This window comes from Motacilla alba, chromosome 3 (genome assembly GCF_015832195.1).
Source record: "Motacilla alba alba isolate MOTALB_02 chromosome 3, Motacilla_alba_V1.0_pri, whole genome shotgun sequence".
Taxonomy (NCBI): Eukaryota; Metazoa; Chordata; class Aves; order Passeriformes; family Motacillidae; genus Motacilla; species Motacilla alba.
In genome coordinates this window covers 2,596,460-2,611,862 of record NC_052018.1, presented here as the reverse complement: position 1 = coordinate 2,611,862, position 15,403 = coordinate 2,596,460, and the positions used below count along the sequence as shown (strand labels likewise).

The following is a 15,403-nucleotide window of genomic DNA, read 5'->3' as shown; positions in this document are numbered from 1 at the left end:
CAGTCCATGCCCGCATCACTCCGTGCTCCGGGAGGGCTGGGAAGGCAGAGCTGACCCCGGGCCTGGGCTGGGCCTGAGCCACGGCAGTGCTAACGAGCTCCCACTAATGAGGGCAGAATTAAAGCCGTGGAAGAGGAGCTCAGGAATGCTGGAGCTGACACAGCTCCTCACAAGTGCCCCATTTCCACCCTGGGCAGGGGGAGAGAATCTTTCCAGGTGTTCCAGGGCTCACAGGAGTCTCCCACGGCATTTTTAAGGAGACTCTGAGACTTCGCGTGCTGCTTTTTGGGCATCTGATGTTAAAACAAAAAGGGGATGAAAAGGGGAAAAAAAACCATTGGAAAAGATTCCTTGATCCGTGTTTTGCCGTGGTCAGTGGTGCTGGTGAAGGCACGAGCCGTGGGCTCTGCTGAGAACAGACTGCTCCTTCCCTCCCCTTCCCACAGAGGAAGTGTCAGTCCCCAGGAAAACCTGGGGAGAGGAGTCTGGAGAGGCCCCAAAACGTGGTGCCAGGAGGAGTATGGACAGGGCTGACCTTGGGAATGAGCCCAGGAGCTGCTGCTGGACCATCCCTGCTCCCACAAACCAGGGGTGACATCGAGGTGACCACACAAGTGTCACCTTCCCACCTACCCAGCAAGAGCTTCTCCAGGCTGCTCACAAACATCTGGGATGTGCTGAGGGAGAACATCACATGAGGGCCAAGCTCTGCCCTTCCCTCCTGGGCTCCCCTCGTGTCCAGCTGGGCCTGAGGCAGGATGGAGCAGCAGCTGAGCTCGGGTGGTCACAGGTGTGACAGCACTTTGCTCTGGGGGAGAGGAACCAGCTCCAAACCCACGCTGTGAACGGGATCCCAGCAGCATCGCACGCTGGGAAGCTCCTGTTGGGATTAAGCCTCAGACACAGCCCAAAGCCAGGGCGTGAGGATGGGCTGGGGTTAAGGCAGCTGTGCTGAGGCCCACGGCAAGCCTGACACAGGCACGGTGCTCTCTGGGATGGGGACGAGGCAGAGTGGGAATTGCAGCTCTGGCAAACCCAGGCTGAGCACAGAGAAGGGTCAGAAGCTCCAGGAGCCTGGAGCACCCCCAGCCCTGGCTGTGCTGCATGTGGATCTTCCCTAAGCCCCAGACAAGCTCCCTGTCTTTAGAGCATCAGCAGGACAAGGTGGAGAAGACACTGAGACAGCAGCAACTGAACCCCTGGGGCTCGGCACAGGAAGGGAGCACGGGGCCAGAGCTGGAGCCAGGAAGGACCATCCAGGCCGACTTCACCCCTGTCCAGGGTTCAGGGTGGGGAGCAGAGCAGAGCAGAGCAAAGGGCTCCTCACCAGGTGACACCTGAGAGGCCTCAGTAGTAGCCACAGGGCAAGAGAAGCCAGGATCTGGTGGGTGGGAAGGGCTGTGCCACGGGAGGAAGGATGGGGACAGAAGGTAACAGGAGCTGCCCTGATGCTGCACCCAAACACCTCCAACCTGGCCTTGCTACAGTCCCCTCGGATGGGCTGAAGGGTCCAGAGGGGAAAATGGGGTGGGGAGAGGGGAGGGAAAAGAAAAGAAAACAAAAAAAAGCTCCTCACGCGGCAAATCTAAAACACTTTCATTTTAAATAACAATAATTATAATTAAAAAGAACGGCTGCCCTTGGCTGGCGAAGGGGCAGAGCCAGTGGCCAGCGAGCCGTTCCTCAGTGTACGATCCGTGGGTGTGTCCTCACAGGAGCCGTGGCGTCCCCTTCCCTGTCCGGGTGAGCCACCGTGGGAAGAGGGAAGAGCCCGTCCCAATCCAGGCCTTTTCCACTCACAGCCCCACCAAAACAGCCCCGTGCCGGCCTCTCCCACCGCAGCTGGGAGCTGGCAACGTCCGGCTGCTCCCATCCCTAGATGAACTTGAAGCATTTGGTCTTGTCGTGGGGCAGGCGGGTCTTGAAGAGGACCGAGTCGACGCGGAACTGGGTGTAGAGCAGGGGCATGTACCCGTACACCTTCACGAAGAAGTTGATGCACTTGTGCCTCTCGTGGAAGTGGGAATCGTCGTGGGAAAGCGCCTGGGGGCAGCCGGGGCAGCGGAAGGTCCAGCGGGAGGTCACCTGCCAGGATGGACAGAGGTGTCGGCGCCACGCCGCCCGCAGCGCCCGGCCCGGGCACTGCCAGGGGGCTCGGATACAGAGGGAACCTCAGGATGGGTTGAGTTGGAAGGGAGCTCAAAGCTCATCCGGTCCCACCCCCTGCCATGGCCAGGGACAGCTTCCACTGTCCCAGGCTGCTCCAGCCTGGCCTTGGACACTTCCAGGGATCCAGGGGCAGCCACAGCTGCTCTGGGCACCCTCTCCCCACCCTCACAGGGAACAATTCCTTCCCAATACCCCATCCATCCCTGCCCTCTGGCAGTTTAAAGCCATCCCCTGTGCCCTGTCCCTCCATGCCTTGTCCCAAGTCCCTCTCCAGCTCTCCTGGAGCCCCTTTAGGCTCTGCAAGGGGCTCTGAGCTCTCCCTGGATGCTTCTCTTCTCCAGCTGAACACCCCCAGCTCTCCCAGCCTGGCTCCAGAGCAGAGATCATCTCTGCCGTGGGCAGGGAACCTTTCACGAGGCAGGGAGTTCAGTCTGAGTGATCCTGTAATGCCAAACCTCAGTTCACTGCTCCGTGGCAGGGATGTGGCTGATTCCAAAGGCTGAGCTTTCCCACTGGAGCCGATTTCCCTGGAGCAGACACCACCCACTTCCCAACCAGAGCTCCTCCAGCAGCGCCAACCCCGGGACAACGCCCTGGCTGCCAGTGCTTTACCTTGATGGGAGGTTTCCTGGTCAGGTGGGACACCAGGAAGTTCATGGCGATGTCCTCGCAGTTGATGTACTCGTCCACCATGTCCCGGATGGCCTGGGGCATCACGTAGGAGTACAGGTAGGCGTAGTACTGCAACGGGGAAAGGCACAGCGTCCTCCAGGTGCTCCACGGGTGACATCTGGGGTGTCATTTGGGGTGACATCCCAGCTTCCCGTGGGACACGTGGGGCGTGGCTGACTCAATACTCAAGGATCCCAGTGGAGACATTCCCCATAAAGGAGTTAATCCCGCGCCGAGAGCCGCTGGAGCCACAGCAGCAGCAAATCTCCCACAGCCACCACCCTCTCCTGGAAGCTCAGGAATCGAGGAATGGGGGTTGCAGCCCCCTCAGATCCTGCTCTCTGCTGCTGTGGATTCAGCACGGCAGGAATAGTCTCTGCAGATCCTTCCCAGTGCACTCAGGACCGGGTTCTGGCTGCGTTTCAGTTTGGAGAAAGTGAGGGGGAAGGAGCAGAAAGCTCCCACGTTTGTCCTTAAAAAACCACAACCCCCCCCAAGCTGCAGCCTCGGGTGGCTGTGAGCAGGAAGGGGCAGCCCCGGGGAGGTCTCACCTTGTGGAAGAAGGCAGCACCAGTGAGCACCATGGAGAGCTCGCAGGAGTAGTTGGAGTTGTAGAGCCAGGACTGGTGGGGGATGTCCCAGGCGTGGTAGCGCCCCGGGAAGCCCACGATGCGATCCCTGGCCTCTCTCCACACCCTGCAAACACAGAACTGTCCATGAGACGCAGACCTGGGAGCCCACCCAGAGGCTCCCGAGGGGCTGCAAGGGATGCAGGGGTCTGTGCATAAAGGAGTCTGGCACCTGCTTATCCAAGGAATGCCAAAAAGGAAAAAGGTGTTAAACATGCTCCTGTCCTAGAGCCCAGCCCAGCTGCTCGTGCACAGGGACAGGGCTCCTAATCCATAAATTAGGGATTTTGTAGCTCATAGAGGCTGTTCTGGAGGTTTAAAAGAAAACTAAAGCCAGAGCAGCCCAGGCTCAGCCTGGGAGGAGCCCAGCATCTCCTGGCCTCTTCCCCAAATCACCGGGACTTTCCATCTCCCAGCAGATCAGTAAAGCCAAGATAACATCAACATCCTTTAAGGAAAGCTTCAAGGCCAGGCTGGATGGGGTTTGGAGCACCCTGGGATGGTGGAAGATGTCCCTGCCCAGGTCATGGGGTGGGACTGGATGAGCTTTGAGGTCCCTTCCCACCCAAATCATTCCGGGACTCTGGAAATCCCATAATTCCCTAATTCTGTGAAAAGCTGCTGAGATGCTGAAGGCCCCCGGTGTCTCCCAAGGGAAGACCTGGATTGCCAAGGTGCTGGCTCATCCCAAACTGCAGCTTCCTGGGCTCTGGCCCCAGAGGAAAAGCCTCCAGAGCCCTGAGTGCCTCCCTCACCCCGACACGTGCTCACGGTCCAGCCTTGGGAATGAAATCCTGAATTTTTGCATGCGGAGCGTGGGATTGCTTAATGTTCTGCTCTCATCTGCAGCTCATGCTCCTCCAGAGAAACCCCCCAGGAGAGCTGCAACACTGGCAGCAATAATTAAGGAAAAAGCCAGTGCCTGATGCCTAAGCTGGGAACCAAGTGCAGCTTCCACAGGCAGGGGTGCTGGCTTCCTTTGGATGGCTCAGGCCCCCCTCCCTGCTGCTCGGTGCCCAGCTGTGACTCCACACTGCATGAGAGAACTCCCCGTGGACACAGAAGGGTTTTCCCTTCTTGCCAGGCACAAAACTGGGCAGGAAGTGCCATTTTAGGGTTTTTTCTCTCTCATTTGGATGTGAGTTTCTCCCACAAGCCCTGTTCTGGGAGAGCTACAGGAGGAGAGCAGACCGAGGTTCCCTGAGCTTTCCTTACACTGACGGAGCACAAACGTGTTTGTTGCTCAGTCCTCCACTCCAATTAATGAAACTCCAAGATAATCCCAAGAAATCAACACCACCAGCAGCTTCCCTGGCTCTATCCTCCCCCCAGCACTTGTTTGCTGCAGTGCCTGTCAATCCAGGGTGATTGTTTAGAAAAGCTGGAAGTCGAAACCATTTATTCCTTTTCACTTCTCCCACATCTTCGCTTTCCTACGAACGTGACGCTTTTGCCTTCCCAGCTCAGCCACAAAAAACCAGGATTTCTCTGGAGAATCATTCTGGGGGTGCTCAGAGAGCTGCCTCCAGCTCCCTCCCGAGTGGCAAAAACGATGCTTTTGGCCCCAAGAATCAAAGCCTGGAGCAAAGTTTTGACAAAGCACAGTTGCTGTGGGCAGAGGTTCACTCCAGTGCCAAGACTCCAGCAGCTCCTGGGAATGTGTTAACACAGGGAAGCTTTGTGGGAACGGGGTGTCTGTAAGCAGGGATATGAGTGAGATCAACACAGGGCACTTAGGACCTTCATTTGATGCTCTCCAGGGCTAATCAGCAAACCAGAGACCAAAAAAGGGGAGAAAACAGCCCAGTTTGGATAAAGAGCCTGGAATGGGGCAGGGAAGGGAAGCCAGGAATCCTGACGCCTCCTCCTGCACTTTAATCCCTCTCACACCTCATTTCTCATCTCTCTGAAGGAGCCTGGTGGGTTTCCAGGCATTTGGTGCCTTTCAAACCCCCTCCCAAGCAGGTTTTGGTCCCCATCTCCCACCCCCACGCAGCTGCCGGATGTTCTCCGAGTGGGAATGGCAGCCCCTGCTCCTTGTGGCACCCTCAGTCCCCAGCAGCTCCCGGCAGGGAGGGAGCTTTGGCTGCAGGAGCTGCAGGAGCAGCTGGCACAAACCTCCCCCAGCAGGAGCCCCTTCGTTCCTGTGATGCCAGGGAAAAGTCAGGGGAAAGCTGGATGCTGCAGCAGAACGGGGTGGGAGCGAGAGCAGCAGCACCTGCCTTTGCTGGGGGACATCTGCCTTTGCTGGGGGACATCTGCCTTTGCCTGCCCTGCCCAAAGAACTGTCACACCCCAGTGTCACACGGAGCAGAGGGTGGCAGCCACCACCACCAGCACGTGAGCATCATCCTGGCCTTGCCTCTGGCTCGTGGATGGAGTGAAACAGCCTCTTGGATTTGTGTTCCAGGCTCTGTCTGTCTGCCCGGGAAGCCACCGACCTTAAAACCATTCCGGGACCGTTATCAGCACAGCAGAAGCTGAGGAGCTGGGTTAAGAAGTGTGGGAAATGGGGTTTCCTGGACAAGCCGGGATCAGGTTCCCCACCCCATTAATGCGTGTTTCCCCAAGAAGCAGAGCTGGGAATGCACGGGAAGGGATGTGCCAGCCCTGACCGTGCCCCTGGCTGCTGCCTGGGCAGGTGCTGGCCGTGGGGAGGAGCAGTTTGTGGGGAGGGCTCACCGGAAGCCGAACATGATCTCGTCGTGGCGCAGGTGGGCGTCGTCGTCGATGGACAGGATGGCCTCGGTGTCGATCTCGTCCCAGGGCAGGAACCGGTTGTTCAGGCTGTTCTTCTCCGTGCGCACGACCTGCGGGTGGCAGTGACATTGGCGGGGCTGCAGGGCCCAGCGTGGGGGTTTGGGGCTGGGGCTGTGCCAGCTGTGCCAGCTGTAGCAGGCTGAATGGCTGCCAGGGTAAGGAAGCAAAAAGGACCTTTGCATCATATCTGTGGATATCCACAGATGCTTTACTCAGCCCTGTGGTGAGACGTTCGGGTCCCAGCACCCACACACAAAGGGTCTGAGCTTCGGTCTGACAGGGGGCCTGGGGGTGACCCTGGTCTCTGGGCAGTACAAAGGTGAGGGCCGATCAGGGAATAGGGAAGGAGTGGCTCAGGGACATAGGAACAGACACAGGAACAGGGGAAGGAGCCGAGGGGGTCTAAAAGCTTCTTGAGGGGAGTTTCTTGTGTCTCCCTAAAGCAGGGAACAGCCCCCAGGGTCTCCACAGTGGCCCTGGGATGGGGAGTGCTCCAAAGGAACAAAGTGTTGGCTCAGTCCAGCAGCAGCTCCAGCAATTCCCCCACCCCAGCCACCCAGCTGTAAAATCCTGCTGAATTTCTCCCTCTTCCAAGAATCATGGAATAGAATCATGGGGCTGGAAGGAACACACCAGGAACATCCAGACCAGTTCCTGGCCCTGCACAGACACCCCAACAATCCCACCCTGTGCATCCCTGAGAGCATTGTCCAAATGCTCCTGGCAGCCTTGGGAATGTCACCATTCCCTGGGGAGCTGTTCCAGTGCCTGACACCCTCTAGGGAAGCACCTTTTCCTGATATCCAGCCTAACCCTCCCCTGGCGCAGTTTCACACCGTTCCTGACAGCCCCATCCACCCTGGATCCTTTCCCCTGCTCTTACACTTTCAGCCTCCCCTGGCTGATCCGAAGTCACGCCGTCCATCCCACATTTCCCACCCCGTTCAATCCCTCCAGTCCTCTCCCTGCCTCTGCTCTGAACAATCTTAATTAAAACAATTAAACCCAGCCTGGTGAAAAGACCAAAGCATCACAGCAACAGAACTCCATTAAATAAGATTACATTTGATCCCACAAAAAAAAAAAAAGCCCACGCTGAAACCATTAACAGTGGAAATATTGGTATCGGGATCTGCGTGACAGCTGGGATGATCAAATTCCCATGGAAAGCCAGTCTTGGAGCTTTCATCTGCTGATAGCTCCAGGGGGGATGGAACACCCAGCAGGAACATGTGGAATATGGCACTGAAGAGCCATCAAAAGCACCAACAATTTACTGCAAGGGAGCAAACTGGGCAGCTCTGGGCTATGGAAAAGCAGGGCCGGCAGCATTCCCACCCCAGGAGCTCTGTGGTTTCATCAGGACATGGAAAAAGCAGGGACAATGTTGGCACAGGAATTCCTGATCCTGCTCCTTCCCAAGGTGGGGAAGCATCACAAAACTCAGCTCAGTGTCTGGCTTGGCTGAAGGCTTATCCAGAGCCAGCAGATGCTCCCAGGGGATTCTTCTCTGCCTGGGAACGGCTGGAAAAGAGGATGCAGGAATCAGGGTGGGGATGGGGTGAGGAGGGAAGCAGGAGGAGGCAACTCCACACTCCGTGTTCAGCTCTGGGGTCCTCGGCACAGGAAGGACGTGGATCTGCTGGAGTGAGTCCAGCCTGGAGAAGGGAAGACTCCAAGGAGACCTCAGAGCCCCTTCCAGGGCCCAAAGGGGCTCCAGGAGAGCTGGAGAGGGACTGGGGACAAGGCATGGAGGGACAGAACACAGGGAATGGCTTCCCACTGCCAGAGGGCAGGGATAGATGGGAGATTGGGAAGGAATTCTCAGCTGTGAGGGTGGGGAGGCCCTGGAATAGAATTCCCAGAGAAGCTGGGGCTGCCCCTGGATCCCTGGAAGTGTCCAAGGCCAGGTTGGACGGGGCTTGGAGCAACCTGGGATGGTGGGAGGTGTCCCTGCTCATGGCAGGGATGGGATGAGATGGGCTTTAAGGTTCCTTCCCACCCAAACCATTCTGGAATCCTCGAAGTCAACAACATGAACCTCCTGTGTGCTCCAGGGCAGTGGAGCTGGCACTGGGAGAGCTCTGCCAGGAGGGTGTCCTGTCTCCACCTGCAGACAGCCGGAGTGGGAGGATCCACCTTTCCCCTCAAACATCAACGCTGCTCCTTGGGAATTGCCTCCTTTCAGCTGCCACCCCCTGCCGTGGTGGGTCTCACCCCCCAGAAGAGCCCAAAGGTGCCAGCACCAACCCTCTCTCTGTCCTTTTTCAGACTCTGAGGTCTCAATCTCTCCCCCAGCACTGCTCCTCCTGCCTTTCCATCATCTTAATGACCAATTTTGCCACAACTTTGTTCCTTCATGGTCTCGAGCCAAGAGCTCTGTCAAACCCCAAGGAAAAATGTTCCCTCAGCAAAGCTCAAAGGCTCTGGCAGCACGGGGAGTCAGCAGTTCTCCTTCCCAAGGAGATTCGGACAGTGAGGAGGACACAAAATCAGCCAGAGGACAACGAGAGAGACCCCAGCCCATCACCAACCCCACCTCCCCTCACAGCAAGGGCTCCAAACACCGAGCAGAGCACCAGTGGTGGGTTCTGCACCAAATTCCAGCTCCTCCAGACTCAAACCCACCCCAGACTGTGCCCTGCTTGCCTTATTTTGGTTGGTTTTGACTTTTGTTTGGGACTAATTGTCTTTAAAACGCTTTGCTCTCCGCTCAAAGCCCCAGAGCTCAAAACCATGAACCTCCTGAACAGTTTGCAACGTTTGGAGACACCTAGAATGCCTCCAAACACCCAACAGACCACATCAGAAGCTTCTTCTCCTTCTAGAAAAATCAGTTCCAGGTGATTCAGTTGCACAACCTGGGATTTGCTTGACTCGAGGAGCACAAAACCCCACAAATCCATGGCATCCATTTCCTGCCAGTATTTTGTTGTTCACAGACACGCCGGACAAATGGATCTTAAAAAAAAAAAAAAACTGAGAGAAAACTAAACCAGAGCATAAATCCAGAGTCTGCCCAGCCATAATGTCCTTTTACCAATACTTTAAAATACCTTTTTATACATAAACACCAAAAAAAGCAGCAAAATCAATACCTTCCAGCAATCTCCTTGCTGGTGAGGCTTCATGCCTGAGCTTTAAATTAAGTGTCACGTATAATTTTGATGGTGAAAACATGAGGAATGTCCGTGCCCTTGGAGAAGTTTTGACGGCTCAACTCAGCGGACTGGATCGATTCCTGGGCAAAGAGCAAACTCTGCAAGAAGCCGGGCGCCTCATTGCTCATGTCAGGTCTCTGTCAGGGGGAAAAAGGACTGGAGGATGCCCTTAGGAGAGCTGGGTGATCTGGGGAGACAGTGAATGAGCTCTCAGGACAAGGATCTGCTTCCATCTTCGCCAAAGGTGAGAGATTCTACCCAAATGGGCTGGGGGAAGAGAGCAGGGAGGGGTGGGGACGCCACGAGCTGCCTTTGCTCCACTGAAGAAGACCAGGACTCAGATCCTCTCCATGCAGAAAGGGTTAACTCATCTCCCGGATCAGTTTTTCCTGGATCAGTTCTTGGTTTTCCCAGCTTTTACAGAGATGGGGCAGCTGAGAGGCTTTTTAAATGATTTCGTTCCATTTTCAGTCTCGATGAAGGGTGAGACATAAGAGATGTAAAACTCAACACCATTCCAGCAGAAGCGTCCCAATTTCCTGCTTACGAAACCTTAGAAATGTTTTTCAGCCTATTAGCTTTTGCCACACAATGCTGCTAACATTTCTAACACCAATCACCCATATTTCTACCCCACAATGCATCTTTCACAGTTCCAATTCTCTAAAATATCCGGTCTTTTCGCAAGGCCATATTTTGAAACGCGCCGAGACTTGTTCCTGGCTCTCTCTCAACAATGTCATCCCTCATCCCTGGCCTTCCTAAGCCAGCACACCTTACCTCAGCGTTTGCACACAGATGTACAGAACCGTGTGAGCGTCCTGTCAGGTTTTGAGAATTGCTTATAAATCCATTTCTCACAACCAGTCCGAGCAGGCCAGGCTTGGAACTTGGCTTGAGAGGTGCCACCATTGTCCCCACCCATCAAGGACTGCCACACTGGGAGGGGATGATCTTCATCCCACCCACGTCCTCGCTGCCGGCTGAGCAGGTCGCTTCCCACCCTCCTTCCTCTCTGCCAAGGCTTCTCCAGCTCTCCCATGTCCACATGTGGGGAAGAAATCAATTAAGAATCAGCCAATCGAGGCTCAATCGAGGTCAGGGAGGGCTCTGTTGGAGGGCTTTGGGAGATGGCAAACTCTAGGAAAAGGGAACGACGAGTCCAAGTATCCCTGAAGCCACCCTGTCACATACATTTATTTTCAACTCCGAATTTGACCAAATCCAGACATGTTTTGATTAAGAAAGTCGCCCGGATTGGCATTTGAAGCCCACAGACTGAGATCCACCAGGGTCCCTCCCCTCTCCACATCAGGCACAAGTGCTGGGATTATTTACAGCACTCCCTGGAAGGGGGGAAGGGGGTGCAGATCCATAAATGGAATAAATCACATCCTTTATCACCACGGCCGGCTGCACTCCCGCTCCCTCTGCAGCCGAGGTGTGAGATCAGACTGGCACTCGCTGCTCTGCAAATGCAACCAGAGACGGGCACGAGGAAGGCAACAACTCTGCCTGGTCCCACCAAACAGCATCCTCCTGGAAGCTGGGTCACTTTTTGGAAGTGAAGCTGCTGGAATGAGTTTGCGCTGAGCCAAGCAACAAACGTGGGGTGTCAGACAGGGACAAAGCCTCAGGCTGGGTAAAGAGGAGGAATTTCTTCATGGAAAGAGTGGTTGGGCATTGGAAGGGGCTGGGTGTGGCACTCAGAGCCCTGGGCTGGTGACAAGGTGGGGATCGGGCACAGCTTGGACTTGATGGCCCTGAAGGACTTTTCCAGCCTGAATGATTCTGTGCTTCTCTCAACATCCTGGCTCCAGCAGGAATCCTGGCACTGGGCAAGGCTCCATATGGAAACTACACCCTGAGGTTCCCTTTGCTAAAGAGGACTTTGATCCTGGTGTCTCTGAGCTCTGTCTCATTTCATGGAAGGAGAGGAGAGGAGAGGCCGATCCCCAGCACGCCGGCTCCACCACAAGCAGCCAAGCTCTCTGCCAGGACAGGTGCCAAGGAGAAGCCAAAGGAGCTGCTGTCATCACCAGAGATGCCACCCAAAATCTCTGCAGCCCATTCCCAGTGAGATGACATTGGAGTAAATCCCATGAGCCTGACCACGGCCGCATTTTAAACTCTATTTCCTCAGTGTTTTATCACTACCTGTTCTGGGCAAGCTGAGCTGCTCCACAAAAGCTGGCAGGATCACCGTGGCTCCCAGCCCAGACCTCAGATTTGCTTGGCTGCCCCTACCAAGGACAACCATGGTGGTGCTTATTGAAGATTTCCAATGCAGCCTCACACCCAGCGGCGCTGATGTCCTGCCCTGCCCACGCAGAACCTTTTCCCTCCTGCCAACCCCAGCTCCCACCATGAGAAAAACCTCAGAGGACAGAAATTCATCCAGCTCCTGCTGGCCAGCATCCTGCTTTCCAAAGCCAACAGCGCAGACCCAGGCCTTTGGCTCAGCCAGGAGTTCTTCATTTCATGAGAAATAAAATAATCTGGCCTCGCTCGACGCAACGCGAGGCTCGTCCCGGCACGTTGCCAGAGCTGCATGGGCAGGGAGGAGATGGGATGCCAGCATGACATTTCCACCAGAGCCAAGCCCCTGGGACGATGCCTTTCCTCCTCAAAACCACGCTCTTTTTCCCGACACAGACCCAAAAACTCGAGGAAATGAGTCTGGCACAACACGGGGCTCCATGGTGTTTGTGGCAGCTCTGCATGAGCTGCAAATCCAGCAGGAACTGCTGCCCTGCACTTTGACACTGTGTGAGCAGGGTGCTAAAGCTCCTTCCAGACACACTGCCAGATCTGAGCAGGCTGGCATTTTGCAGGGAAAAAATAGATGTTCTTTTGTGTTTGCGATAATGAATGTTTCAAAAACTTGGGACGCAGAGGCGAAATCGCAGATGCACAAAAAGCAGCTCCGAGGTGTTTGATAGGACAAAGATATTTGGGTCTTACCCTGGGGTCAACACACTCAGATCCTGATAAATCAATAAATGGGAATGGCTGGGACCTCAGCTCCTAAAGGCACATCCAGAGCCATCCTGAGGGAGATCCTGGATCCTCCTGCATCCAGGCAAAGCCACAGGGGATGAGCTCCTCTCGTGACTGGTCTCTCCCCACCAACCACCCTCAGCATTCCCAGCTGGCTCCCAGCTTTGTTCCAGGACTGGATGAGTCCCAGGACGTGCTTGGATGGAGCTGTGGTAGCCAAGGGGGACATCAATCCTCACCCATCCCGTAGAAATCCTCTGGAATCCGCTCCCTTGTTTGGCTTGATGGCACCAAAAAAAATCCATTTATCTGAGCATCCAGCCCGAACCTGACACTCCTAGCAGGATGTTTCCTCAGTCATGCATCGCCTGAGGAGCTGTCCCTGGTTTTTACAGTGCTTTCCCCTGGCAATTCTTCACCTTCTTGTTTTTCCCTTTAATCCTCCCTTGTCAAGATGTGTCGGGAAGTTCCTGTTCTCCCTTTTCTCGTGTATTAATTATTCCCTGCTCCTTCCTCTTCACCTTGAAACAGCCACAGCCCCTCCTTTATGCCCTGAGCCTCCAGCGTGGCTACCTCCGACTTAAGGCGTTCTCAAAACTCTGAATTAAAAGGATTTATAGACTATTTTAAGACTCATCTCCAGAGGCATGAGAAGGGTATTCAGCTCCAAAGCCGTCCGAAGGCAGCGCACCCTGAATGTGAATTGGCAAAGCAGACGCATTTTTAAAAATACGTGTAATTAAATAATGCGACATAAAACCCAGCATAAATTATCCCCTGCTGAGAACAAAACCACACAGGAAGATACCAGGGAAAGGCTTTTTTTTTATGATGCTGTGTCCGTGCACAGAAAACGTGCAAGCACTTGGTCTCCCTTTAAACTCCTCAGCTGAGATCAGTGGGTCGCTCGTCTCCGAGAGGAGAAAACAGCTTGAGATACCAATAAAACAGATTATTTATTCATTTTCATACAGGAGCAGCTGTCGCATCTTCCCAGAAAAAGGAAAGGAGAAGGATGCTCGTTTTAACATGAAAGGGATGCAGATACTGATTTTTATTCTCCGTGTGTTGCTGTTAGTGGCTGTGCAATTAGAGATGCACATGGAGCTGGTTGTCCAATTAGATTTATTTTACAATTAATTGTAATTATTTGGCTCAAAGAAGGTCCCTGGGATAACAGGCTGTCATGTTCCAATACTTCCACTGCTGCAGCTCATTCCCTCCTCAACTGCCCAAAATTCCTGTGTGTGCTTTTCATGAAAGCTCACAGGGAAAAAACTGCCGAGTGCAAAGCTCATGATCCAACTTCCACTGGCAGGTCTGGGACCACGAGCCAGATTTACGAGCTGCTGTTTGCTGTGAAGCCAAAAAAAAAGTCATCTCAAGAAGAAAAGAGCTCAGTCTTTTGAGAGTTCTGATACTGATAACCCAAATTTTTAGTTTGGTGGGTTTTTTTTTTTTTTGCAGTGGAACGGGCAATTCCCAAAGGTGTGATCATGGAATCACGGAATCATTAAGGCTGGAGAGACAGAAGGGGATCAAATCCAACCACTAAGCCAATCCACAGGGGATGTGCTGGGTGTGGATCACCTCCAGGGATGAGGACTCCAGCCCTGCCCTGGGCAGTTCCAGCGCCTGACCACCTTTTCCGTGGACAAATCCCTCCTGATGTCCAACCTGAGCCTCCCCTGGCGCAGCCTGAGGCTGTTCCCTCTCCTCCTGTCCCTGTTCCCTGGGAGCAGAGCCCGACTGCCCTAGCTGTCCCCTCCTGTCATGGAGTTGTGCCGAGCCACAAGGTCCCCCTGAGCCTCCTTTTCTCCAGGCTGAGCCCCTTCCCCAGCTCCCTCAGCCCCTCCTGGTGCTCCAGCCCCTTCCCCAGCTCCGTTCCCTTCTCTGGACAAGCTCCAGCCCCTCAGGGTCTCTCTTGCCTCAAGGGGCCCCAAACTGAACCTGGCACTGGAGCCCAGCACGTGCCACGTGTGACGTCCTGGCAGATGTCACTGCTCTTTCTCCATGCTCTCTCAAGCTGCAGCTGGATGAACCTGGCTGTTTTCACCTGGCAAATCCTGTCTTGCTATTCAAGGCCTGAAAATTCCAATGGAATTCTGCCCAGCCTAGAAACAGTCCCAGGTGCCAGGGCTGAAACACCCCAGGGTGACAATGGATGGCAGCAGGACTGTCCCCAGCATGGATTCAGCACCAGCAGGACATCTGTACGCTGTTATTTGTCTGTCCTGATGAAATGGGGACATCTTCCTCACGCTGCCTGTACCAAACTCACTTTGCTAATATTAGGTAAAACACAGAGATGCCATTTGGGACCACTGCTGAGAGAGAGAACACGCAAAGACACAGAAAGAGGGCAGGCAGCAGCTTCTAACTCCATCCAAAAGGTGGAGTGTTCCTTCCTGGAGCTCAGGGATGAGGGATTCAAACCACTTGTGAGTGGCAAAAACTTCCCAGCCTGGTAAATCCCAACAGCTCAGGAATGATGCGCGCAGCCAGTGAGCCCGGGAACAGATCCCACCCTCCTGCTTCAGATTTGACCCAACTCAGACCCCTGGGATTCAGCAGGAGTGGCTGAGCCAGCTGCAGATCCCCAGAGCAGAGAGAGCCTGAGGAGCAGAGCAGCTTGGAGTGACCACTGCTCTGAACTGGCTCCCATCTCCTGGATCTGTTTTGGGAATCACAGGGAAGCTGCCACTGCACCAGGCAGGGCAAAGCCGCACAAGGAACTGGCTGGGAAAGCCTGGCCTTATTTTGGCAAAAATATTCATTTTGCCTGCGTGCCTCACTGTCCCAGTGGAGCACTCAGAGCCGTGTCAGGCCAGGCAGGAGCTCCTTGTTATCCTTGGGAGAGCCAAAGGAGAGCCTGGAACAGCCACACGAGAGCCCAAGAACCACTCACAGGCTGCAATTCCCCAACCAGATTTCAATAAACAATCAAAACCCCAAAAGTTCTAAAGTAGGAAAGGCCAGATCTCCCTCAGGCCATCACCAGCTAATTCCTGC

General features: G+C 54.7%; 1 protein-coding gene across 9 annotated transcripts in view; it reads right to left on the bottom strand.

Moving 5' to 3' along the window:
• Positions 1 to 1,574: 1,574 nt before the first annotated feature.
• Positions 1,575 to 15,403, bottom strand: part of EXTL3 (exostosin like glycosyltransferase 3) — a 133,177-nt gene continuing 119,348 nt past the window's right edge. For all 9 annotated transcript variants that reach the window (XM_038131651.1, XM_038131656.1, XM_038131649.1 and 6 more), the window contains 4 exons: positions 6,153 to 6,280; positions 3,393 to 3,537; positions 2,782 to 2,910; positions 1,575 to 2,085 (listed from right to left, as the gene is read on the bottom strand). In XM_038131651.1, coding sequence (XP_037987579.1) covers positions 1,876 to 2,085; positions 2,782 to 2,910; positions 3,393 to 3,537; positions 6,153 to 6,280 — 612 coding nt within the window. In that variant the 3' untranslated portion in view covers positions 1,575 to 1,875. The remainder of the gene's footprint in view (positions 2,086 to 2,781; positions 2,911 to 3,392; positions 3,538 to 6,152; positions 6,281 to 15,403) is intronic.